Here is a 27,425-nt window from a genome sequence, read left to right as displayed (position 1 = left end):
CTCAGGTCGCTCTAGCCGCGATACTTGATACTAAATACCTGAGCGAAACCCGCGCGGTATGTACCTCTACCCACAGCGGCAGCGAATATCGCTCAGGTTTGAATATGCCTTTAAGTAGGATAATCTCCACTCACCCCGATAGCAGAGGAGTGAGCGGCGCTAGCGGCGTCTCACTCGATAGAGACTGAGCCCGCGATAGCGCTGCTCCTGGAGACAGGGTTGACGGTGTAGATGGCGTTGACCGACCGGAGCCCCCGCCCCCCGCTTCGCCGCCTCCTGTGGTGATAAAATGATGATGATACACAAGCTGAGGGGACAAGGTTGCGCTTGAAGATGGCACTACGACTAAGCCCTGAGGCAAGCCTGGCCAAACCCAGGCAGGATTTTCAAAAAGCTGTGGCCCGGCGTAGCTACAGTCTAAGAAATGTTGCTCATCTGGAAAATCTATTGGACCAGCTGCAGCCTTGCCCTAAGGGCTTATCATAACAGGCGCGGATCCACCGTTGTGGGCACTGTGGGCATGCCCACAACCCTAATTTGCTTGTTTTAATTATGATCTATTGATAAGATCGATAGGCTGATGATAAAAACGGCTGACTGATGAGCCTTTAAAAATCGAGCGTGATTTGGAACACAGCCGTTCCACTAAAACGCCGCCGCCACCGACCACTTGGTGCTACTAGCGCGCCTGCCCAAGTCCAGTTTGATTTGATGATGTGACCATTGTAAATAATATCAAATTAAAAAAAAATTCAAAACACAGGTTAGGTAGTCCATGATTGTTCATGAGTGAGCTCGTACTCCAACCCAACTCTCACTTTGCTAATTTTTGGTGGCTGTGCCCACAACCTTTTTTGGGGGCTGGATCCGCGCCTGTATCATAACAGGCGTAAAGCGCGCCCAGAACGAAATAAAATTATCGCCACCTGAGTCTGTTGATGATGATGACACAATATGGCGATTACTCGTCCCACTCTTAGCTAGCCCGTGGAACCCTAAGCGGTCGCTTGAGACCGCGGTACAATTGATTTCTATTGTGTCTCGATTCGCTGATACTTGAAGTGCTATATGCGCTTGAAGATGTAATTTTGACCCTAACTAGCGCTTAAAAGTGGCAAATAAATAAATAAAAGAGTATGACTCAAGTATTAAATAAGACAGTGAAATTATCACTGGCTGTCTGTTGATAAAGTCGAACAATCAACACAAGATAAATACAATAAATATTACATTTTTAATGATTCTGCCTCTGAACTCATTATGTCACCAAGGTAATATCCAAGAAATACCTATGACTTGCTTGCAGCAGTTACATTCCTATTAAAGCGATGATTGTATCGATGCGCAAATTAATCATAATAATGAAGTCATTGTAAGCAATGCGCATTTTAATAATTTCCGTTCCGGATAAGCGAGCGCACAAAAGTGCGACTTATTCAAATCAAGAGTAACGAACTGTGACACGAAGTAAATTGTCATATCTACAAACGTACTCCTATTATAGTTTGTAAATTGTAACTTATGTTAGACCAATAAAGATTATTTTTAAATGACAGAACGCTTGCGCCAATTTTTTTGATTCTATGACTTCATCCTGTCGTGTTGTCTGGACTAAATGATGAGTTTAACCGCTAAATCTAAATTGGATTTATATTCTGAATTATATTGGATAGGTCATCTAGGATTTGGCCACTATTTATCTGCTAGCAGTAGTAAGTCTTTATAAGAAAAATCGTCGCAAATATCTACATAAATAAATATTATTGAGTAACGCCAAGCTGACTCGGTGTTGAAATTACAGCCATGACCAAAACTTGTCCATAAGAAGTACCTATTAAGAAGCATCATCGTCCTTATGAAACCCCTAACCTTTCACACTAAATACTTCTTCTAAGTTAGCTTGGTACATCATAAAAATACTATCGTCATTAGTCCCACATTTAACCTAAACATGATCAAAACTCACCATCATTTGACCACCTCTTGTCTACGCCGTCCGTACTGTATCCACTATCCACCACATGCCTCGGTTTGTGCCTCAAGCAGTCAATGGTAGCGTTGCCCGATGTAATTTGATGGTTCGCCGACTGATTCGGCGAGTTGTTTATGTACGAACTGTGTTTGGCCGTTCTTCGGGTCTCTTCGATCCTTTTGTGTGCCGGTAAGTTATCTTTGTTTGCCATATTCTCTAGGTATTTGAAGATGTGCACGCGCCCGCGCATGCAAATCTGAAATAGGAGAAGAAATTACGATTAGTAGTAGAAGTAGTTGTCATAGTAAAAGGGAAAACATCGACTTGGAGCTCGCGATGACGGGTACAAAACTCATTTATTTATGCAAGTAGGCTTATAAAAAGCACTTTTAGGTCCCAGTATTAACCCTACCACTGCTTCAGGATAATAAATGGGCCAGTGCTGAGTAGAAGCAGCGCAAGAAACTCAGTCACTATTGCTTGTCAGGTCATCTGGACCAGATCTGTTTGAGTTAGTTAGGTATCTTCTTCTAAATATATAAAAGGAGAAACTGACTGACTGACTGACAGATCAACGCACAGCCTAAACGGCTAAACGTAGGCACTTGAAATTTGGAAGGGACGTAGCTTAGGTACCGTAGAGGTGCACTAAGAAAGGAATTCCCGAAATTCCCACGGGAACGGGAATTAGCGGGAATAACGGGATTCACGCGTACGAAGTCGCGGGCGGCCGCTAGTTAGGTATAATTGATGCGGTTGTTGATGAAGGAAGCACCGCTAGGAATGTAACAAAATTGGGAGTTATTAGGAAGATGATATGAATCTTTATTATATTAGAACTAGGCTACACGATTTATTACACAGATAGGCTTAACAAAGAGATTCTCGAAATAATTGGGCTAATGGCAGATATGTATTATAAATGTATACAGTCTCCAACATTAAGAATACAATATTCTTGTTGCAAAATCGCACCTATTAGAACGGCATAAGATGCCACAGTTTTATGTGCTGTATGTACCTACATAATCAAATTAAAACAAATACACGGATGAGACGTATGCCAGAGCTCAGATGATATTAAGATTGGCATTTAGGTCTTGATTGTTGAGATCGGCACAGGGTCATTTGTCTTGATGCGTACTGCATACAAACAACAGGCAGTAACTAGCAGGCAAACCACGTTATTTATTGATTCAGGGGTTTGCAATTTGTAAATTCCCACTGTTTACGTCGAAATTAATAACAGTTGTCCGCCACTATTGCAAGTAAAAGAGATCTGCATTAAAGGGTCAGCAATGTTTATTACTAACTAGCGGCCGCCCACGACTTCGTACGCGTGGATCCCGTATTACCCCCTATGATTGAATTTAGCAAAATCACCTACGTTCTAAAAGGAACCCCCAAGCAAAATTTGAGACTCCTATAGTCTGGTCTGCGAGCACGTAGAATTTTGTCCAATGACCCCAAGCTACCCATCTTTATCGCTCGCGCGTCATTATGTTGCTGTTGCGCTCGCACATTCACTGCGGGCGCCCGTCGCACAGTCGCGACAGCAATATAATTACGCGTGAGCGATAAGGATGGGTAGCTTGGGGTCATTGGATAAAATTCTACGTGCTCGGCGACCAGACTATAGCACTTGTAGTTTCTGAGATTTCGTGATAAGTGTGTCAGTCAATCAGTGACCTTTCGCTTTTATAAATATAGATAAAGATGGACATACCGTAGTAGGCGGTGAGACTAGAGGATTGTTGTCCAGATTCAACGTGACGAGTGTGTTCATATTCCGCAGCTCCAGCGGCAGTGAGGATATGCAATTACAGCTGACGTCCAAATGTTCCAACCTAAGGTATGTAATTTCTGAAAATAGAAAGGTAATTTTGTAATTATTCGATGGTTTAAACACTGGGTTTAACAAAACTGCGTGGGGCTTGTTAAGTGCCGTTAACGTTTGTCATCACGTCATTTGCGTCTAGGACAGAATTGCAGAGGTTCTACTTCTTATGAATTAAGTTGTCAGGGTGTGTAATTTGCAGTTAACGTCAATAATTATACGTCCTTACATGATTGGGAGAGGCCTGTGTTCAACAAGTCATCCTATGGCTGAAATAATGATGACTTAATAGGAACATCTTCACCAAAAGCATGTAGTATTTGTCCCGAAATCTTTGAAATTAAGATTTATAACATATTAACGTCACAAGTTCCTATTGCTAACCTATTTTCATCACACCCTTTATGTAGGGGTATAGCGTTTTGTTTGACGAGTCTAAAATTTGACTCAATTAGAGTGGCAGTCATTAACTAACTAGTCAAGAGTTCAAGTTCATAATACTCACGTAAAGGTAATAGTCCTAACTGGTTGTGGCTCAAATCTAAAGCCCTCAGTCCAGAGCAGTCTCCCAGAGCCATAGGGACTTGCGTCAGCCTGTTATTGGAGGCATCCAGCTCAGCCAGTGACGTCATCTTGCCGATCTCCTTCGGCAGTGTGGACAGCAAGTTGTCGGGAACTAAGAGCACCTGAAGTGGCATCTGACATACTTCTCTGGGCAGCTCGGTGAGCTGATTTGAACTGTGAACAAGAAAAAGAAAATTATGGTTAGTGGCACTTTAATTCTGCTACAATATCTAAACAATATGGCTACTTATTCAAGGATTATTACAGAATTTTTCGTGACAAATGAACAAATAGGGTTTGACGCGATGAGATCCGACACCACTAGAGATCTAACCACAACGACTTTGCCAACGCAAGTATTAATATCGCAACCTTCACCTCGGAGGATAAACATAATTCTCATAAATAATGTTTCCTTGGATAAAGAATATCATCTTTCAAGGTGTCACCCTCAATTCTGGTTCCCCGTTGCATGACAAACGCGAGTATAGTCCGTAAATTTTAATTATCGTCAAACGTCAAAACTAATTGTGCGCCCCACGATAACCTGACGTCCATATAGCACGCAGACACTCCAAAAGCCAACAACCTAAAATGTAAACAAATGCACGCAATCGAAATTTGTTATTGGTGGCTATTTTTAACTGGAACATACTTAGGGATAAGATTGCATGTAATTAGATCGGTTGTAACATAAATCGCTCGTCGTTTAACCTAATAGACGCGGAGTTGGTGCCAAGAAAACTTGTAAACACCCAGTTAATCGGTTTGTTAGAACTGAACTTCCCGATGCAGTGGAACGACATGAAAATGCTCTCGCATTTTATATTGACACAGTTCAGGAACTGGAGCGAGATAAATTGGACGTTCTTTTTTCTTGCGGGGATAGTGTTGATACATTTGTAAACACGACCCCACACGTGGAGAGCTGCGTAATAATAAAAGAGATAGGAGTTGTGATGAAACTGCTTATCGTAGTGCTGAATAATACATTCTTTGACTCCGTAAGTAAGTATACTGGATAGCTCCTGTCATCAGTAATCAAACACTTAGCTGTATAAGTAGAGTACCCAGACCCACACCTGATGTAGCAATTTAGACTTTCATGCACCCCTGAAGCAATTTTCACTTCTTTAGTCTGAAAGAGTCTGCATAATTTTACAAATTGCTAACCAAAGTGGTATTGTTAGACGCACCCTCGTCTGCGGAAATTTTTTGGACAGACCATTATCGGGCCCGTCTAGACGCGTAGACATGCCTGAATCTAGATTCAATACAGCTAGACCGGGAATCAATAATAGAACGGAGGTGAACGGACGTGTCTTTCTTAGCCGCATATACGGAGCGGATTCAACGTGTCGAGACTTGAAACTCATGCCATTAGTATAAATACTACAGCCTTTCAGTAAAAATTAGAAAATAATATAAGCACGAAAAGCAAGCGAGAAGCTTGAAACCCTCAAACGATGCTTCACCATTAAAAGCATGCTTTTAATAAAGCTACCTGTTATCATGACAGAAGCCACTCCAGATAAGATTACAAAGTGGTTTCTGCAATTGAAATACTGTAGAATAAAGGGATCGTTTCTTCATTGCATATTCCCTTGAGCATTTCACAAAGTGTTCGTTCATACAAAACGATCTTTGACGATGTAAGCTAAAAATATTATGTTTTGTAAGATTTCCCATTGGGATCCGTTAACACAATTCCGAACCAATATCGTTCCACCATGTAAGGCAACCAAGCAGTTACATAAAGAAACCTGAGGCCAAGTTGTCAGTTAATGTAAATAAGTTTTCTAGACAACTTTTTGCATTTGATCCCACTTTTTACATAGTAGAACTTGGATGGAGTCGAACATTGGTGGGGCGCTGAAAATGGAACAAAAAGAACCAACAGCGCGTGACATGGCGGAAGAATAGGCTTAATTAATTACATAATTATACATGGATATAACTTTAATCTAAATTGTATCTTTCGCATTTTGGTACTTCATTCAAAAAAATTCTATATTTTATCAATGTGAATACAATACGTATGGGACACAACTGGAGTAATGGACGAAGAAAAGAAATTACGAATTCAGTAATGCTTTCTTGCCTTTCAAAACCACTTTCAGTGTCACGGCTAACTTGCCCGGGGCCACTCCCACGCCAAATTAGCGGGTCTATGATGACACTCGCCCACGGGACCCGTTTTTATTGCCTCAGAGGGTCGACCCTCAGCTCCCTGGACATTTGAAACATTCGCGTAGGCGCTCCGTTAATAATTCAAAGGTTTCCCAACATGGTTGATGTGCAAATTCTGGCCGCTCATATGATTAAATCAACGAGCCGTACTCCGGGCAATCTAATTTTGTCCGGAGTATATAATTTATTTAAAGCGTCAAGCATTTAGGCTGAAAGGTTTTGCTGCAATCCGCACTCATTAATAATTTATTGGAAAATGCATTTATTTCACCGGAGTGCAGATGCGGTTTGGTTTAAACAAATTTCAAATTACTCCTGCCTGCCCTAATGAAAATAAATCTAACATCAAGGACAACAAAGTCTAACAAATCGTATTCGTTTGTATTCCTCGTTCCCTATAGCATTAGGTGGGACCTTTCCCCTCGTAGGTGATTCACTGATTATTTGCACGGCCAGTGGGTGTTTCAAGGTCTGCATCATATCGATTCACTTCCTACAGTAGGGTCGGAGAGGGATGACAACAATTGACATAACGACGACCTTAGCAAATTAGTTCGCGACTAACAAGGTTACTGACAATAACAACACGTCCTTTCTCCATGTTATTTACGAATTATGAGGGAAATAATTTACCTTCTATCGTAGGGTGAAGAGAATAACAATTGCGTTCGTTATTTGCTTGATCACTAAACAATGGCCATGGCTGATTGGGAATGGAGTCTTATCACGACCGTGTCTGCTAAAAAATTTCCAGATTTTCAAATTGGTTTCCGAGTACTTTTGTCCATAACATGTCGGATTGTTGTCTTAGGTCTACACAACAGATGAAAATGAAACCGCAAGTTTGTTTGGACACGATAAGTTTTACAAATTCTAAAGCTATCACGATCGTGGGAACTTATTGGTTCCTAAAAACTTTCATCCCTTATTTCACCCTCTTCCACTATTATCTTCGCGACGAAAAGTAACGCATGTCTAGGATCCAATCATCTCTACCTTACCAAAATTTGCTGAAATAGAGATATTTTTTTCGCATTTTACGACCAATTGTTACCGGAATAGATAGAGGGTCATTCCATCGTTTCGGGTGTTACGTTCGTACACACATATTCAACAATTTCTTGTATTTTGAAATAGTATTTTAATAATGTTAGTGCCTTAATCTGTCCGTTTTTAGTTGTTTTATCTAAATAATAAAGTTTGTACAGCTTAGAATGTAGGATAACGAAAATATGAGTCGAAAAGTGTGCGTTTCGGGCGTTACGAGATTTTGCCTCTATGTTCTGACTGTTGCTGCATTTACTCGAAATTTAGCGAATTTTCTTAAGGAATCATACCTAAAACTTACAGGACTTCTAAAGTATGAAATTTACNCATGTGTAAGGTACAATAATAAAACAAATACCTGTTTTTTTGTTTCGGGTGTTACATCGCCGAAGTAACAAGAAAACACACTTAAAACTTGATGATTATCAATTTTTTTGGGACTATGACGCTATCTACCAATACTATGATAAATACCCTCAAATCATATAGTGGCAAAACGGTTCATAGATTGATAGTTTTTTTTAAATCGTATTACCAATAATAAGAGAGAAAATGATCATTCAAACAGTTGACTTAAGTATAGACTTTGAAGACTAATAACTTAAAAATTACTTGTTTCTTCCAGATTTTTTTTGTTGCACATTATAATTTGGAATGTTTACTTTCAAAATTCATCAGATTTAATGCGAAAAGAACATATTTTGTTTTTCACCCTCGGTAACATTTGTCATGGAATGACCCTAGATCCCCTAATACAATCAGTTTGGCGCGAGTGTTCCATATTCGAAAGCTTGGTCGTGCGCACGCGCACTCAAACGTCATGGCCCGTGCGCACGCGTCGAACCGCGATCACAATGCGTGAGTTAGACCCAGCCAGTGGTTTTATGACGGTGATTTACCGATATTGTGGGCATAAATAGTATTTTGATTGTGCTATACCCGTTCTACTAGGCGGTTTTACACATTCGCACTACCAATTCGTAATGGCGGCGTAAATAAGTGTGCTGTTGAGTAAAAGTTGAGTCATGGCTTATGATTTTATATTGGCTAGGGGTTTTCAAACATTCAGAATATGCGGAAAGGACCTCTGAAAAATATTCACTGTGGTACTTATATGCTAGCGTGAAAGTAAGAAATTGCTTATTGGTTCATTTAGATAGAGATCTTGGAGGTTCTACTCTAGCTAACACTAGTAGCGCAGATAGGGCTGTCAAAATCTTTATTTCTGTTATCTATTAAGATCAGCTTTTGATTTAGGTGCCTAATGCCCATTTTACCATCAATCCCTAATTTTTAAGTGTATAAATACATAATATGGATTTTGTTTTTATAGGGGTCACTTAGGTGAAAACGGGCATAAGTGTACTTAGATTCATGATTTTGTAGAAAAAATACTAAATAAATAAATGTGTGGACGGTAAGACCTACTTGAGCACTTTCGATCAATGTTGGGCCTAGTAATCCTTCCAAACAGCTGTCTTCCCATACAAGACATACTTCTCCTTTTACACCCATCCCAGGAATATTGATTTGACACCGCATTGTCCTGCGTTCCGTTCAGCGAAAGCTCCATAACAGAATAAACACAACATTTCATCGTAACTACGCGAAACAGTAGGTTTACGATGCGAGACCGATGTTTGGCGTGTGGTATTACACAAGCACAATATTCCTGGAATATAAGCTTGCGCTAGATTTCGATCGCATGCAAACGAATGATATAACTTGAGGTGCTAACGGTACACTTTATTAGTTCGTTGTGCGTGTGTGGGAATTAGGAAATAACATGTAGGTGACAACAATACATAAGAAACATTATGGCAGCAAGACGAACCACTGTCTCATGTGATGCTGACGCCCGTATTCACAAACATTACTATGAGGTCTCCCAGTGCACGTGGACGCACAGGGTGACACACGAACCTATCACAGAGCTCTATTCAACGCTGTGCGTTCGATTTGCTGATTCACTTAAGCAAGCATCGTCTGTGAATACGGGCGTATGATTGTTAAGTTTAGGACGTCTTTTAAGACAATGACATGTCAAAAATAGCGGACGCTTCTGTCATTTTCAATTTGGAAATGTTAAAAAGGAAGTTAATTAAATTACTTTTGCCAACCCTATAATTTTAACACTTTTTAAATTGATTGTTCATAAAGACAGACGTCTCATTTCTGCGTGCCAATCTAACGGCGGTTTTGTTTAGTACTTAATCATGTACACCACGTGCGAGCCGTATACGGACATACCAAATCTATAAAATAGTTAAACGCCAATTTGAACCGTATGTCTATGAGCACTAGGAGTTGTTGCCAACCAGTCAATACCATACAACCGGCAACACGGCCGTGACATCTCCGGTCGTTCACCTCACACACTGATCTTTTTGTCGACCTACAAACAAACTTACTTCACATTCCATAAGGGCTATTTTCGCTTTGGTATAATGTTATGGGTTATTATGGGCTATTAAAGCATCGTAATCTCTAATGCAACCGAGATAAAACCGTAAGAATTTTTGAGTATAAAACTATCAACACCACAGGTGCACACTTTATAGAGTCCATTTGTTGCCAGATACATTGCTGTAATAGCTGGGTTCTACCTACCTATTAATCTACCTATAATTACAAAACTGTAAATGCAATTGACAATTTAACACAAACTGTTCATTACAAATCCAAAGTAGCTGCATTCTGACACAGATTAATTTAACTACAGGCTGTGTCGCCACTTGAAGGACTTAAAAGGATGTTAGGGTAATAGATATAAAACTTAATAAGAGTTGAACTACGTTGAACGCTCATAACTTAAGCTCTAGAAATATTGAAGTAGGTAAATGTATTAAAGTTCAAAACAAAAATATATCGAGAATTCTGAATGTGAGACCGCTACCAGGGCAGAAATCAAAAGGCCCTATAATCATAAAAGATACTTGGATCTCGACAAAACGTTTGGTTTATTTCCAACGTCATTATGGCCATCTCGGTGGATGGTCCGCGGAGATTTTGTTATTTCTGGCTTGGGGGCAACGTCATTTCAAAAGACAGCCATTTCAATGTTTCAAGTCGTTTTCATCGTCTCTCAGGCATAAGAACTAACTAAATACAATTAGAACTACACTGATTCAAAATAGAAATCAAGTACAGTCAGAAATGAAGTAAGTTTTAAATGTGATTAACAATAATTGTCCTTTGTCCAGCAGTGGACGTCATTTGGCTGAAAACGAACGAACGAACAATAATTGAGTTTAGCAAGTTGTAGCGCAAGTGCGACCAGTAAGACTGATTGCTTTCATAGTGGATCCTTATTGCTTACAAATTGAATTAATGTATCATGTAATATTATTCCAGGTTTAAGTTTCTAATAACGATAACCATAATTAAATATTATCCAATGTTTATAATGCCATTTTGGTTTAGTTCTTGGACTCTTATCGATCCAGAAATACTATCAAACGAACAAAGTGAAGAAAAAAAAGTTATGAGTTCTAAAAGTTTATTATTGTTATACTTATTGATGATGTTAGACTTTAGTCATTAGCACTAAATATAAATATCCATGAAAATAGAAAGACAACACTATTTTACTTTACTTAGGACATTAGATCATTCGCTGTAATATTATTTGGCTTTACAAAATTGATATAAAACTTGTATGATTATTCAAACATGTGGAGATACCTTTACTGAGAAACGTGGCCTTTAATATTCAAGTGGGTACTCTGGCAGGCAAACTAACGACAACCTAGCCTGCCTACTTAAATATTTCTCTCCCTTAAAAGGGGTCAAAGTTTGTATAATAAATCCTTTTTGCCTGAGTATATCCAGTAATTTGCTTGCTCAGTCAACGTTTGAGCTACATTTCTAATGAGACAGGATGACTGTAGGTGACCCAGTTTAAAGATTAACGTTAAACCCTCATTCGAATGCCCGACCTCTTTTTAAATACTGTTGAAGAGACTACCTACATAAAAAAGTACGACAGGCATGCTGAAGCTAGCGAGAACTAATTGACAGAAATACAGAGTAGCCCTGGATTTAATCCAAAAATTGTTTTAAGGATTTCTCACACTGGGATGGTCTGCAGTCAGGTCAAAGGGAATGTAGATTCAGAAGACGTCCATCCAGTGAGGCAAATTAAATATCTATGAATGCGTTCACTTCCCGACAAATATTGATTGTTTTCAATATGGGTGGCGTTTTCCCGACTGCCTGCTGTGGAAACTACCTCTCACTACTCTACCAAAGGTTGTTTTGATCATGTGAATGTACAAACAACAGCAAATCAGATATAATGTTGCAAAATTGCCTCTATTACTAAGCACATAAGAGATCACCATGTTTAGTTTGGCGTGCCGTCTTTTACCAATATCCGACATCGTAATGAATATTTCGATGATTTACAACCTAGCCAAGAGAGGATTCGTACAAATATCGATAACCCATCTCCGAGGGGTGTAATCCGTCTATTTAATCGCAGCCGCTTCTAGCAGAAAAGATGAGAAAATAGACAGATTTTATTTAAAACTATTTTACTCGCATAACTAGTATTAACTAGGAATGTTTTGATGTTTATGAATAAGAGAGTATGGTTGGTAACGTTTATTTATGTAGTAAAATGTCACGTAGTAGTTATGAAGGTAGAGCATATGAACCAGTTTATTTATAAACACCCATCTTGCTATTATGTAGGTCTCCAAAATGGGTAATCTTTTTTTTTTTCAATTTTTTTTTCAAATCTCCACCTGTGCCAGAGCCCAAAAACTCTAAGTCTCAAAGTCAAAGGCTACGTTAGCGGGCAAAATAGAAAAAAAAACGTTGACTTGAAACGCGGGAGAGTCGATGTGTTGCGGTGTGGTTGTGGTCTGCAGACGCCAACACGGACCGAGCGTTTACTTCCACGCGCCGCAGGCTAGACGCGCGCCGTTCGATAACGCGCGTTTGCTAGGGTGACCAAGGTTTCAGATATTTTTTGTTTTTTATTGTGCGAGATTCAAAAAGTAACGCTGATTGAAAACCTAGTCCTAAATTAAGTCAAAGTTTATACAAAAGGAGGCGAAATAGCTTACACTTCACAGACACTTCATGCGTGAAAACGCTTTAAATATTCGTGCACATTTGTCAAGTTAATTATAGAGGTCACAGCCGAAGGCTCCAAAAGAAAAACCAAAATGATTTAATAAAATTTAATTTAAAATAAAATTTGTTACAATTAGTTGCTAAGCCTAGTTGACCCTATCGATGTAAGATAAGAAGTAAGTTTAATAAAAATGAAATATTGAAGGAAAACGCGCCGATGACGCGGTAAGTTGCGGTGTCAGCGGTGGCGTGATCGTGCAGCGTCGCCTGACGCTGCTATTGAAATAATGGGTGTGTTTTATTTACATCACAGGCAAATACGCTCGTTTCAGTCAAATAAAGTCCACTGCTGGACAAAGGCCTCTAAGGATTTTCATAACGAACGACCGGTCCTGCGCTGCCGCATCTACGACCTTGAGTTATTTAATAAAAATTAATTATAATAATTAATTTACTCTTTAATACCTTTTTAATTATATTTAAGACCAACAAGTATCGAAGCACTTAGTCTGAAATAAGTAAATAATAAAAACGTAATTGCTCGATGTAATTAATTAGGCAATGTTTTAGAAATCAACAAGGCCCTGTACGCCTCAAGTTCAAGTCAAGGTAAGTACCCGTGTTATCAATGTAGATAGGTACGCAACATTGAATATGTCAAGAAGGTCAGCAGAAGAATTAATTAAACTTCAAGTACGAAAAAAAGAAAAATTTTTAGCTACTTCGTGAAAGGATATCCACCCTAACGAAAACAGGCGGCCATTTTGGAGTTTAACCGCAGCGTTCGCGTTCCCCCGCCGGCAGCGCGGCAGTCGGCCGTCGCCTGCCCTTTCAACTGTACGAACGACGAGCACGCGCGTTCGCACCGCGCCGCTAACGCCGCGTCGACGTTTTTTTTTATCCACGTCATGCAGTTCGAATACGATCCTGAACGACTGATAGAAGAGGTCAAGAAACGAAAGGGCATTTGGGACTTCGAGGACGCCGATCATCGCGCCAAAAATGTGCGACACCAGCTATGGACAGAGATCGTGAACGAACTCCTGCAATCGGATGTTAAGATCACGAAGAGCGAGAGGCGCGAACTTGGTAAGCAATCTAGATGTAAACACTGAAAAAAAGAATACATTTTTTGCAATGCCGTGCGCTGTGCCTGATAACTGCACATAGTTCAAAGTCGTAATTTGGCGTTCATGTGGCGAGTTAGTTTTATCTATGTAGTTAGGTAGCTACCAACCTACTGACTGATCGAACCGTATCGTTTATTCGCGTTCTTATTCCTACGCGTTAACGACGAACAACCGCGAGTGCGTGGTATATACGGCGCGATGCAAAGTTTACCCACGTTGTCAGTAGATGTCACTAGCAATATAAACAAACTACTCGAGGTCAGCTTTAGTTAATTTTAATTTTGTTTGTTGACAGAAATTCAACTGCAGAAGAAATGGAAAAGTATACGGGACTGTTTTCAAAAGTACATACAGAAGCCGAACAAAACGAGACGACCGTACATTTATTTTAAGCAGTTACAATTTCTTTTGAAGTCTGATGCACCAGCGGCACAACCAAACGAGGGGGAAACGAGCGAATCTGACGAGAATTCGAAGCAGTCGAAGAAGTGGACGTTTAGGAAGAAATTGAAGCTTGCAAAAGACGCCGAAAGTTCAGAAGACGACACCTACAATTTGGACAATGAAGAGTCTAGGGATTATTCAAACGAATGTGCTGTGGAGTATGAGATGCCAGTTCAAGTAGCCAAGATCACGCAACCAGCTGATGAGTTTGCCTTTGCCAATGTTGATGCACATGGTTCTAAAATGGATAACGACGATCCCGATAGACTGTTCCTATTATCCTTATTGCCACATTTGAAGGCAGTGCCTGAGGAAAACCGCCTTAATGCCAAGATGGATCTAATGCAAGTACTGAGAAATGCAAGTTATTCAGTCTGTCGGGACCAAAAGATCTTTTGACTACGATCTCTTAAGTAAAAGTGTGATAATTTGATTACCTAATTAGTTATCGTTGATATAGATAATATAGTTTATAAGTACATACCTACTTCATTACGGAGTAAACTAATTAATTGCATTGTTAATTTGCATTCCAGGTTTTATTAAATTTAATATTCAAATTAACTTTGTTTTCTTGCATAATCGATTAAATATAAACATGAATTAGTTAATGACTTCTATTAATCAACATGAATGATCTAATATCCGAAACCGCAATAAATTCATGCTCAATTTATAGGCTAAGTACAATTTGCAATAAGTAGTCTGCTATGAATTGCAGTGTTTAAAACTAATTACAAAAGTCTGAATATAAGAAACGTGGTCACGTTAATTAAATCAGCCTTATCAATATAACATGTAGAAGTATCAAATTCATTTCTTTGGTAACCTACCACTGAAACAAACGACACACTAACACATGCCAAAACCTTTTTTGCATAAAAACTATCCTATGCTGTCTAGATAGACAATTCTTACCAGATGGTAAGAAATAAGAATTTATTTAGATCCACATCATAGATTTAGGGATCAATTTGGAAGATCGCGTTGGCGGGGCGCTTATTATGAAAGAACGCTCTCAGTATCTGATTGAAGTACCAAACAAACTAAAAAGTAAAATATAAACCAAGACTCGTAGTAAATGATGAATGAGAGTAGTAAATATGTTTAAAAATAGCATCAGACTACACAATGAAATGGTTCGTGTAAACATCTACAGACAATGAAACTAACTCTAATAATATTATTGTATTAGTAGCCGAATTATAACAATGATGATGTTTTAATCTTACCTGAGATCTAAATAAGTTAGCGACTGCAATCCCCCGACCGTCCCGGGAACACTTCTGATGATATTTTGCGATAACAACAACTTTTCTAAATACACATAAGTAGTCACTTCATCGGGCACTTCACTGAATCGATTCTTCGATAAATCTGAAACAAAAAACGAACAGCTTAGTTATCATACAAAATTTTAATCTTACTAAGCAACCTTACAAAATCCTGTAATATTATTACCGAAAGTGAACCGCAGTTATAATACCTCAAAGCGAGGGGAGTGGTGACCGTTTGAGGGGAGGAAATAATATTTTTTCTACTTGTGACACGGTTTATGGGCAAAGTAATTGGCCGCCACGAAAATACTCGGAAAGTAATGGGACTAAAACTTATTAACAAGCAAAGTAATATAGTAGTTGATGTTACAAACAGTGGCGTGGATATACCAATGCAATGGACTCTACCTTCTTGCAAACGGTGTTTTATTGATGAAAATATCTTTTGCATTCATACTGCTAACTTCGAAATAATGTCAAAGATTACAGAATATTAATCCTGTCTGAACAGTCGACAGTTGTCCATCCATCAGGCATATTATCCGCAATAGTTGCAGCGATAATGAGCAGCTACTTTTAAACCGGTGCATATTACACAAGTCTAATTGCGAAGCACAACCAAGCTCTTGCATTAGAATAACGTGGATTAATAGTTCCAGCTTCACTTTGCGTTATGACAGTGAAGCATGTAAAACCCATTATACTAATGCGTAGAATGTATCCCTTATAATAGCGAGATCTGTAAACCAGTTGATAAGTTCGTCGAACCTAAAGGGTTGGATGTGGTAAGATCGGATACCGACCGCAAGTAGCTTTACAAGAATAGTGATTAAGTAATCACAAGACTGTGCACAAGATTTGCATAAATCAAGCTACTACTCGTAATCCAAACAGCGCTCTCCGAATAACAGTGATGGATGGCAATTTTGTAATATAACATCGAGTTAAGAAGTGCAGCAACTCAAATGTTCCTGGAAAGGATTCCACAAAAACGTAGATAACGCTGCATTGATAATAAAAACCATTTCATGTAATGCAAATAATAACACTTGTAGATAAGATATCGTAGTACTGAATGTTTTTCTTACGAAAGACGATTACCTACAGTTTATTTAATGGAATTCAACAAAAACGATAAAATGTTCTATCGGAAGGAGGCGGAACGAAATAGAGCAATATGTCATCAACATACAATGTCATCTAGTCGGGAATGTCGTTTTGTCATGGACTTTTCTCATATCTGGAAACTGGTCGAGTGGCATTATTTAGATGAGACTATTTCTATGAACAGGAAAAAGCAAATGTTGCGGTAGGGACTAGTATATTTGCGGATCGCATTCTGAGTCTCGAGCGAAACGTCGAACAACATTCATTCAATGTAGTTCTTCTCATCAATTACCTTCAGGATACATTTGAAATAAGAATCACCTTTCGCATATAAATGCCCACAAATTGTGCTGGAATTCATACAAATGGTCGCTTCCAGTTACCATGCCAGTATTTTAAGTTGAATTCGATAAAAGTGTTTAGTCAGCCCGAGCCACGCGATGTGTGTCAACAACACCGACCAGAAACAGGTTTGTTCCCCGGTTATTTCCGTGAGATTTTTCGTTTTGACAAACGGTGATTTCTCTATTAGATATTAAACTTGCTATAAGGACAATGCTCTTATAACTATATTATAACCAGTTATTTTAATTTCCGTGCCTAATTACAGCAGAAGCAATAATGTAATAGAACATTATCCCTTGGGATGCCGGGACATTTTAATCAAGAACTAGGTCGACAACAACAGGCGTTCGCCAGTCAAGCATACATATACATATAACATGCGGTTCTAAAAGGATTTTCTAGACCGTTATTTCTGTGTAAGCCGCAGTGTTTCACTAGTTTCTTTCAAGAGAGTCATTTGCTGGACGCACAAAGGAAAGAAAGCAAGGTTCGTAAAGACAAGACTGGTATAAATAAAAGGGTTCTGTTCCTTCGTGACAGGCTGGATGACAAAAGGGGGTCTCCGGAGAGTTAATGACAAGAGACGGGGCGACAATGAAGACGAGGCTTACTACTTGAGATTGGATGAAAATTTTAGCGAGTTCGGGAAACATAGGCCTGTTCTCGAGACGTCAAGGCGACAAAAGTTTGAAACTTTGCAAAGTGAAGGACGTTTTAATACAGTATTGATTTATTTCAACACAACCATGCACGAATTCTGATTGAACCATTAATTTTATCGAGTTAACAAGGTCAAACGATTATAGTCACCGATCAATTGTTACGATTGCTATAATAATAACATTAGTCTCGGTATGCTGAACTTTCCTTAAATACACTCGCGGGCAAAAGTATGGAATCACTAATATGAAGTTGCTTCCACGCGATCTTGTGTACTAACGAATTTGTTAGTAACAAAAAGCGTGCTTATCGGTGACCTGCCGTCAGTTTCAAGCCTGTGGCAGGCCTTTTTGGAGTCAAATTCTATTGTTTATATCTTAGACGAACTGTCCACTTGCTAACAGCTATCCTACGAACATTTCTGAGCTCTTGCTGGACGTCGATACCAGTCAAATGAAGATTTCGTAAAGAAGTTGACATGAAAAAACGGTTTTCCCTCTGCGATGTGCACCGGCAATGTTCAGAACTTGGTCTCGGGATAAAGCCACCAGTCTCCCGAAAGCGTCTTGAAACTTTCGAAACCCAGGACTGGCTTATGTGGAGCTGAGGTGCGACAGCCCGCTGGCTGAGCCCTTCATGCAATAGTGCAACGATTTGTGCTGCTTCTGAAGGTGTAGAATCCCAGGTAAAGTGTCAAAAGAAGCGGAGATGTGTATGGATCAACGTGTGAAAGCAAAAATCCGAAAACACTTGCTTTTATGGGGGGTAAATAGGCCGCAACTCGCGACGTATCAAGCAGTTGATACATGTCTTTTTCCTTACTTCACATCAGCCGGGATATCTTTTTAAATACTGGTGTGATTTAAATGAATTTGGTATCAATTTAAAGTTAAAAGTTTAATCTTTAAAATGGTGCTACTTTTTTTTTTACTAACAAATTGGTTAGTANGGATTTGCAATACTTACATGTGGTAAATGACTTCATTGTTCCTGTAGTTCTTCGTTTCACTTATGTTATTGCACGTTACGACGCATTATCCAACAATATCGGAGAACATTTCCTCAGTACGACTGAATCGCGACTAACCTGGCGTCGCGGGCGATGTTCGTTTCTGGGCATATCGCGGAGACACGCGCCACGCCCCCGTTTCACATCTATTCCCTTCTATGATCTGAGGTTAGTACACAAGATCGCGTGGAAACAACTTCATGTAAGTGATTCCATACTTTTGCTCGCAAGTGTAGATTACAATATGTGTGAATGTGATGAATGTTAGTTTCATGTGGCTAATAAATTAATTAGTTGTTAACCTATTACAATATGGTTGTTGTCATGGAAATAGATGGCAAAGGACTTAACTAGTTGTACCACGAATAGCAATTGTCTTAGGTCGCACTTTCATTGATCAATCTCTTACGTTTGAATAGTGTGTTAACGGCTTTAGTGTAAACACTTAGCTCCCACTTCCATTTCCGGTGGATATCGTTAATACTCTGCTGTACACTATAGGCGTAGCTACGAGATGTTATGATTCATTCGGGCTGAGTGAGTAACCTCGCAGACGCAGACAGATAACAGAAATGCATGTACTTTGCTAAGAACAAATAAATAAACTATGTGAATCCCCTACATAGATATTTTTATGCATTAATATGGCCTCTTCTAAAGCAAAATTTTACTAAACGACAAATCTGTACATTTTAATGGCCACTTAGATACTTATCTGTCTTTAGTTATTTAAATGGAACTTGGACCTCTTGATTAGACTTTTATCAGGGTTTTTAGTTTTAGTTACAAATAAATTGAGTTGAAGGCTAAGTATTAGTTTACTTTGATTGACAGAGATGGTAGAGTATTGAAGAACTGTATCGTGTGTCAATATTCAAAAGAACTCTATACAGTTAAATTTGACGATGACAAATTGGTCCACAAACTCTGGATTTACCAGATTCATAATCTGAACACGATTTACTTTACTGATTACTCTTTTTGCTTTGAACGATAATTTTATGAGGATAAACAATTTTACTAAATAAAATTTTAAACAGAACAATCAAACGTGACACAGCATAAAAGCCAAAAGATCTGTGCAAGTCTGCCCAAAGTTAAAAATAAATAATTGAAGTACAAAACGGAGCTGCTGATTTGATGATGTAACCCCGGCAAGGCGGCGAAGACGATCGTTAATTTTGTTAACTGGAACGTACAAACATCATGTAGGCACCAGCAAGTCAACATTACGACTCTTCCGATAATAGTTCTCGGTTGGTTAAATATAATTTTCCTGTCTCATATTAATCCTATTAAATACTAGAAGAATATAATACACAATCCCGAACGATCCATTTTATGTGTCACTCTTTCAACGCGTATCCAGCCCAGACTGCTATTTTTAAAGTAAAAGGTGAGATATTTTAACTTGACGAAGGTACGCAGAGGGTAAAAGGGCATTTGATACGCATCGACCGTGAACCTTTGACTGACACCGTGTAAATAACAGAGGTTAGCACTTAATAGAAATACGGGAATAGCCCCATTAGGAACAGTGTCACCAGTCACTACAATCAATTTTGCAAGAGATGCCTTGAATAAACCATCCAAAACCTTTTGCGAGATAAGAGGCTTTAAGATACAACGTTATCATGAATATTGAGTCCTCTTCAAGATTTATTAGTCACACAAGATAAACAAAAGAATAAAATTCATTTGCAGAGGTCATATCAATCATATCAGGCCATGCCAGTTCTTTTCCGAATTGGCACACTTGTTGTTATCGCGCGTCTTAACAACACAAATCATTTCAAAATGCTATTATTACTTTCATTTGTTAGTGTTACTTTCTTGACGTCAAACACATGTGCGAAATTAGCAAGCATTAAATATCCGCGAGGCGAATGTGGTGAAACAAGTCCGTAGTCTAGTTTTTGCGATACCTAGCGTCCTCGAAAAATAACCGTCATCAGCGAGCACATGGTAAGCTAACGAGGCCCATTTTTCGACACCAGTTGATTTTTCCTGTATTTTAAACGTGTCATCGGAATGCGTAAGAATAAGAGGTGAAAGTGCAGCATTTTGAGGTCTCAGTTCAACAAGGCGATCATATTGGTGGCGGCGATTCTTTTGTATTGTACCAATTCTTTAAAGTTTAAACTAAGCGTCAGTCCTATCAACTCCTATCTCTTTTCTTGTTGACTTATTTTATGTTCTTTTAATACAACTAATAAAGGAAAGTCCCAGTTTAGATCATGCAGAGGCTATCCCCATTATAGTATAAAATTTCTCATTGAAAACAAACGAAGGTATTGCGATAGTTTCTTGAGCTATATCAAAAAGAAGCCGAATGCGCCATGCTGGTGACGTGCCAAGACGCGATGCGGACTGCGGGCCCCGGCAACCTTGACCGGCGACTCCACCGCATAAATCTGCCCAAACACTGCACTCAATAGGTATTCGAATCGCACAGAGCAACGTACGCGGGGCGTGTTCCTCATTAATTTCCTATTCAATTTCGAATTCAACGGACAATGTGCTTTCAACTTACGTACTTCGGCGTAATAATATGGCGCCAGTTTAGTGCGAGCCGCTCGACCGAGACTCGTTTTAAATGCAAATTCTTTAAAATCTACCAGTATCATTAGCGTGAGGTTCGAGGTATTTTAAAATTATTAAAAAACGTACGCAAGGTCATTGGTACAACTAATTACATATTTTTTACTAACTTTATTATTTCCTTGGTCTTTCAATAGCAAAATTGCTTCTTAGTTTATTACGAATCTGGGGCCACGCTATCGTACCATTACACTGCGATTGTATTACTTCTTCTATGCAAAAAGAGGGCGCTCGATATCTCTGTGTTGGCAAAAACAAAACGATCATTTATATCGCACACGATCCGTCGGTATCGGCAGCACGTAGTAGTAAGTGATAGCGCAATTCGATCTGGTTACGATCATCGCTATTGTGTTAATTATGTAGAAGACCGACCCGATCGTGTGCCCCCGTTCGTGTAGCAGCAACAATTGCAATCTATATACGGTTACATTGCTCAATCAATATATCGCGTTGCAAACTCAATTAATTTTCGCGGACGGCCATCTGGCTCGAAGGACTAAATTCCCCGAACGTAGCTAACGTAGTGCTCACAGCGGATATGTGGCCCCGTGCGTCATGCTCATAAAAAATGGCAAGTGCGACTCCGTACGCCAAGTGGGTCTCAATAACGGTACAATAACGAATACAAGATGCTAGTTTATTTTTTCTATTGCTGGCCTACTATAGCCAAATATGATCTAATAGTTGCGATTACCGTTCGAGGCGGTGGGTGATAAAAGGGAGTGGATACAAAATAATATAGCAGTAGTGCTTTTCAAACTATAGCTAACCAAAGATGTAGTTCATCGAATTGTAAATGAGTAAGCTTTTGATCGATAAGAAATGTTTAGGCACATATTGTACGTTATGGGAAAATGACCTCATTCAGCCCAAACCTTATCAGCAAACTTAAGCCGTATAATATTGGAATGATAACACAAATATAACGACGCATGTTTTGAACAGGAAACAAAGAGCGTTCAAACTATGTCTAGATAGAGCAAGTGCAACGAAGTTGAAATGAGCTTTAAGTGTTGGAAGAGGAAGAGGGAACGGTAAAGTTTTGTGTATGTTCCACGTGCCGCCTGATCAATACAACAGTCGGGACGGCGACCGGCTGTCGCAGCACGCCGTATCACCCCAAACACAGCTGATTCCTCCCCTCGCCCGGTTCGTTCACCCCTCACTCCGCACTCCTTTGCACCCTCTGCTACTTTCGATCTCGCCGAAAACATTCGCAACGGATTTTTGTATCCCCATCGTCATTCGCAAAAGGAAATTGGGAATTTCCTTAAATATTTTATAGGTTTACGTAACTTCATGTTTATGTTTGAAGATAATATATTTTAGTGCGATAGGTGTCAACCTCTCATTGACTTGCGAATCTCGATGGCTATGGGCCAAAATTTGTCTACTATGTCAATAACCCAAACAAGATGTATTCCCGTAAGGGATATGGCCCTTCTAAAGACATTTTATCATACAAAGCAGGCCCCCAGACACTGATGGAAATACAGGACGGATACACGGAACAACAACAACAGCAGTATACGAAATACTTAAAGCAATTGAGAATTGAATTTCAACAGCGTTGGTGTAAACCGCCACAGTTCAACATAGCATTTTCTGAATTGGAACGCGTCAAAACGTTGGGCACAGGTGCCTTCGGAAGAGTGATATTGCTTAAACATACAAAAAGTAACAAATTATACGCAATGAAAGTGTTGGAGAAAGAGAAAATAATTAAAATGAAACAAGTTGATCACACCTTGTACGAAAAACGTATTCTAGAGGCAATAAGATTTCCGTTTACTGTCTCTATGGAATTTAGTTTCAAGGACAACAGTTACATTTATTTCATAATGACCTTCGTACCAGGTGGTGAAATGTTCACTCACCTTCGTAGAATGGGTAAGTTTGAAGAGCCGTTAGCAAAATTTTACGCCAGCCAAGTCGTTCTAGCCTTGGAATATCTGCATTTCTGCAATTTAGTGTACCGAGATCTAAAGCCGGAAAATATATTGATTGACAAAAACGGTTATTTGAAAATAACAGACTTTGGTTTTTGCAAAAATTTACAAGGAAGGACGTGGACTCTGTGCGGCACACCAGAATATTTGGCTCCAGAATTAATTTTGAGTAAAGGATATGGGTTTTCGGTAGATTGGTGGTCATTTGGAGTGCTTCTTTACGAGATGAATGCCGGCTACCCTCCGTTTTACGCTAACGAGCCTATGAAAACATACGAGAAGATCGTAGCCGGTAAATATAGATGCCCCTCGAGTTTCAACGCCGATTTAAGAGATCTTGTGAGGAACGTGCTTCAAGTGGATATCAGCAAGCGTTTCGGCGTTATGAAAAATGGGGTGATGGATTATAAAAATCATAAATGGTTCAAAGGGATAGAGTGGGAGGCTATTTTAAATTGTCGATCCCAGCCACCCTTCGTTCCAAAATATAGATCACCGGGTGACACTAGTAACTTTGAGCGTTATGAAGAAGAACCGATCGTTCCTGGGTCGTATTGTCGTTTTGAATCAGAATTTATGGAGTTTTAGCCGAAATAAAGTAGCGGAATGTATTTATTAGCATAATTTTATTTACAAGTCCCACACACACTGCATAATATCATTTTTATGAGTATAATTTTCTCAATTTCTCATGCATATTTAAAATGTACTTTCTAAGATAATATTCTGATCGTAGGAGGCGGACAGAACACGAACTACGCGAGTTAGTTTTAAACATCTACCTATAAAAAAGAAAGCCCATTACAGGTGTAGAGTAGTAGCTGCGGAAACATAAAAACTTAGGTACCTAAATCTCAAAACACCATAAACATTATTAATACTCTCTTCAAAATTGAAAAGAAACATCCTCATCCGATGTACCGTCGTGTCCCTTCGTTTTGTTTGGATGGACTTGATTTGAATTCATAATACAGCACGTGCGTGAGGCTCCCCTCACGATGCGCAGGCGCACAGGACGGTAATGATAGGCGCGAGGGCACGCGACGACACCGTATTTTTAGAATATGACATTGTCTGAACGTTGGATCTAATTGTTGTAAGGCCTTCTCTGCCATTCTTGTAATACTTATAATTTACCCTACTTTCGTAAACTACTTCTTCCTAACGTTTATGGCTAAATTAATTTTGTATTTATTTACTCCTGACACGAAAGCGGTTTGAATTTTATAAGATCCCTGTATGTATTTATGAATTCTGAATACATTTTCTTTACCAGCACTGGAAATGAACCAGTCCTAGAGATTAAATGTGAAGTCAACCAACAAAACCAACGCATGGAAAACTAAAAGACGTAAATGACTAAAAACTATTTTGTTCTTCTGCCAAAAACATAAACTGGGTGTAGTATTGGTATTTCAATATATTAATGGCAAACTAAATATTGCGTACGTCAATGAAGCAGACAACACATAATATTTACGCTCTAAATATTACAAGCTGCCATTATTCATAGAATGTGATTGAGGAAAACTAACGTGAGACGAGCAAATACTTTAAGCCAAATATGTACCATGTAGGGCAAATGATCACACGTTTGTAATGTCTCATTTGAGACCTCCGGAGGAGGCACATTAGCATACAAAGCCCTGTTATTAACAGTATAATAAGAGTTTACCGACAAAGGTCATTTCAATAAGAATTAGAATGAGCTGTTGAAATAAAGTCGATAAAGTTTTATTGACTCTATAGTTAGTTACTAGAGTCTAGAGCTTCTAGAAGCTGCATTTTGATTCGAATGCACGGAATCTTTCCAAATTAATTGACCATTTTACTACCAAAATGCCAGATTTTACGATGACAGAGGAATTTAAACAGATGGTAGTTCTCGTAAATTTTGCCATTCATTCGCCATAAAATGCTCAAGGTTCATCTTGAGAAAAGACACCATTTTATAATGCAATTTTAGTTTCCAGTCGCGTATTATACAGAAACAATGGCAAGTCCTGGTCATGAAACCCATCCCGTGGGTCAAAGCCACCCGACTGGAAAGCAAAGGAAGTGTATATCCGTCTCAAGATTGATGAAGATGCGATGGCAGGAAATTGCAATTCCTAATGGATAGATACTTTACCGCTAAGAACACCATTTAAATTAGCCAGACATTCATTTGCTATGGATAATTATGTCGCCATTCTTGCGTTCTGTTTTGCTTGAATACAAACCTCTATTTGATACGCTCTTAAAAAAGTAATTACATTTGAGTCAAAGAAAAATAAATAAAACCAAAAATAAGCTATACTTACCAGTGAAAGTGTTGGTGTTTTCTTTAACATCCAATAAAGGCTGCATAACAATAAATCAAACAAAGATCTTAGCTTTGTTAGTGTTTCGCAAAGTGACTTTGGCATTTATTTTCATTCAGATACAGTTTAGTGAAATTGTGAAGAGCGTCCATTTCCAAATGGCAGTGGGACAACAGACAAGCTTCGCTTTACAAGTACAAAAGTTCAGCAAGACAAATGTCCTACCAACAATGGCATTTCTTGCGCAAGAATCTTGCCCAACCCATGTTTTGGCTCGCGACGTTTAAGACGTTGGGAATGTTTGTCTAGGTTCCTTTGCAAATATTATGATTTATAAGTGTCGTCTCCAACTGAAGGTTGATGCCTAACAACACTCAGGAAAGAGAAAATTTTGAGAATAAACTACCAAAGGCCGTATCTACCGCTAATTGTCTGTCGTTGGAATTTTATCATAAGTGTGACGAGTGATTGCGTTCAAGAGTGGACTGAGTAGAGTAGTATGCCGTAATTTGAGCAATTTATTTTCTAATGCAAAAGATTAGAAAACAGAAAATAGGTGAACAGCTTTGATGGAATTATTTAAGACATCCGGATTTGATGTGGGTGCATATGAAAACACGCTCGCTTTTGGAACACAGCCAGCTTTTAGGTCATGACTCGAAGTGTTTGACGCTAATATTCAATAGCGTATCCGAAGCTCACTTGTGCAAGGTGTAATAGGGTTAATAAAATGTACAGACGGTTACACAAGCTGGCGTAAAACACGTTACATAACCGCAAGGGCTTTGAATGCTCGCTCGACAAGTTATCGTGTATTGATAGGGAGGCTAGGAAAGTTTAGATGACCTTGGGCAAAATTTAGTCCATTTTATATGAGCAAAAGGCAAAAAGCTTTGATATAAATATTCGTAGTTCTTAAATAAACATAATTATGAGGTACATGTGCTCATTAGATAAAGCTTAAACCATTTAGATGCAGACCCATATAAAATTAGTCTTTATTGAAAACTTCTACGAGTGCAAAGTACGGGCGCAAGTCAACTGGTGATTAAATAATCTGCAAATTGGTGTTATTAGCTAAAAAATTTAGAAAAATAGGTTAAATGCTGATCAAAAAGTTAAGAAATCTTACAGCCCTAGCCACAAAGGAGCTTTCGAACAGTTGCTCTCGCCTGCAATGTGGGTCAGAGCCTCAGAGGCCATGCAGACTCCGATGCAGCGAATCGCAAGGGCTTGACGAGAGGGTGCCTCAAATAGGTATGGGGGACAATATTGATCGTCAATTGATTGAACGACAAAGGGTCATAATAAGATTGCCTCCAGTCTATTATTACGCCTTTGACGTCTTTATCGCGTTACTCATTGATAATGGAAGTGCTGACATGACAATGTAAAACAAAACCCTCGAAGTTAAAACCGAACATATTGGTCAACGTTATCTGACCTAAATATAAACCAGTTAGTTGGATGACGAATTATAGCGTACGTAACTTAATGATCATTCATTGCTATTGTCATTACCAGCTCGTTCTCACCAGAATGTATTGTTCCGAATTCTAATGTTCAACACTTTCCTGTGTTAATTTTAATGTTATAATAATAGTAACTATTTTCAAATACGGTTTGTTATACCGGCGTAACTTTTGCTTTTAAAACGTGACGCAATTACGTGTGCAAATGGTAAACATTAGAACAAGAAGTCATTCACAGCGTTGTGAACTCTGAACAACAGTGCTCTGTTGCGGATCGCCCGATAACCGTACGCATCTTGATCTTGCACTGCGCCGGCACATGAAGAAGTTAAATTAGCACTGTTAATTTAATCAATTCATTTCCCACGAAGCCGACATGATCTTAGAAACTTGTTTTATTTCTACACGTTCTTGCTTAGGTTCAGTTTGAGCG

At 38.9% G+C, this 27,425-nt stretch overlaps 3 protein-coding genes across 6 annotated transcripts in view; 2 read left to right on the top strand and 1 right to left on the bottom strand.

Annotated features, from left to right (window-relative positions):
- Lrch (Leucine-rich-repeats and calponin homology domain protein) overlaps positions 1-27,425 on the bottom strand; it is a 47,533-nt gene that overhangs the window by 12,757 nt on the left and 7,351 nt on the right. For all 4 annotated transcript variants that reach the window (XR_003656086.1, XR_003656087.1, XM_028307814.1 and 1 more), the window contains exons 2-6: positions 15,499-15,643; positions 4,315-4,547; positions 3,699-3,835; positions 1,967-2,228; positions 135-276 (exon numbers count right to left, since the gene is read on the bottom strand). Coding sequence is in view for 2 of the 4 variants with exons in the window: in XM_028307814.1 (XP_028163615.1) it covers positions 135-276; positions 1,967-2,228; positions 3,699-3,835; positions 4,315-4,547; positions 15,499-15,643 (919 nt within the window). In the remaining 2 variants the exon portion in view is untranslated. The remainder of the gene's footprint in view (positions 1-134; positions 277-1,966; positions 2,229-3,698; positions 3,836-4,314; positions 4,548-15,498; positions 15,644-27,425) is intronic.
- On the top strand, positions 13,477-14,674 carry LOC114355133 (uncharacterized). Its single transcript, XM_028307819.1, has 2 exons — positions 13,477-13,781; positions 14,118-14,674. The coding sequence occupies exons 1-2, from the start codon at positions 13,601-13,603 to the stop codon at positions 14,663-14,665; spliced, it is 729 nt and encodes a 242-aa protein (XP_028163620.1). The 5' UTR covers positions 13,477-13,600; the 3' UTR covers positions 14,666-14,674.
- LOC114355132 (cAMP-dependent protein kinase catalytic subunit alpha) lies at positions 22,655-23,817 on the top strand. The gene has a single exon (XM_028307818.1). It carries the CDS (start codon positions 22,684-22,686, stop codon positions 23,803-23,805), a length of 1,122 nt encoding a protein of 373 aa, XP_028163619.1. The 5' UTR covers positions 22,655-22,683; the 3' UTR covers positions 23,806-23,817.

Source organism: Ostrinia furnacalis, unplaced genomic scaffold (assembly GCF_004193835.3).
Source record: "Ostrinia furnacalis isolate ACB-3 unplaced genomic scaffold, ASM419383v2 OfSCF2350, whole genome shotgun sequence".
Taxonomy (NCBI): Eukaryota; Metazoa; Arthropoda; class Insecta; order Lepidoptera; family Crambidae; genus Ostrinia; species Ostrinia furnacalis.
This window is presented reverse-complemented; position numbering and strand designations above follow the sequence as displayed.

Excerpts from the sequence above, each read along its gene's own strand:
- LOC114355132 (XM_028307818.1), top strand. The coding sequence starts at position 22,684 with ATGTATTCCCGTAAGGGATATGGCCCTTCTAAAGACATTTTATCATAC.
- LOC114355133 (XM_028307819.1), top strand. The coding sequence starts at position 13,601 with ATGCAGTTCGAATACGATCCTGAACGACTGATAGAAGAGGTCAAGAAA. Across the intron at positions 13,782-14,117 it reads GAGCGAGAGGCGCGAACTTG|AAATTCAACTGCAGAAGAAA; the intron begins GTAAGCAATCTA and ends GTTTGTTGACAG.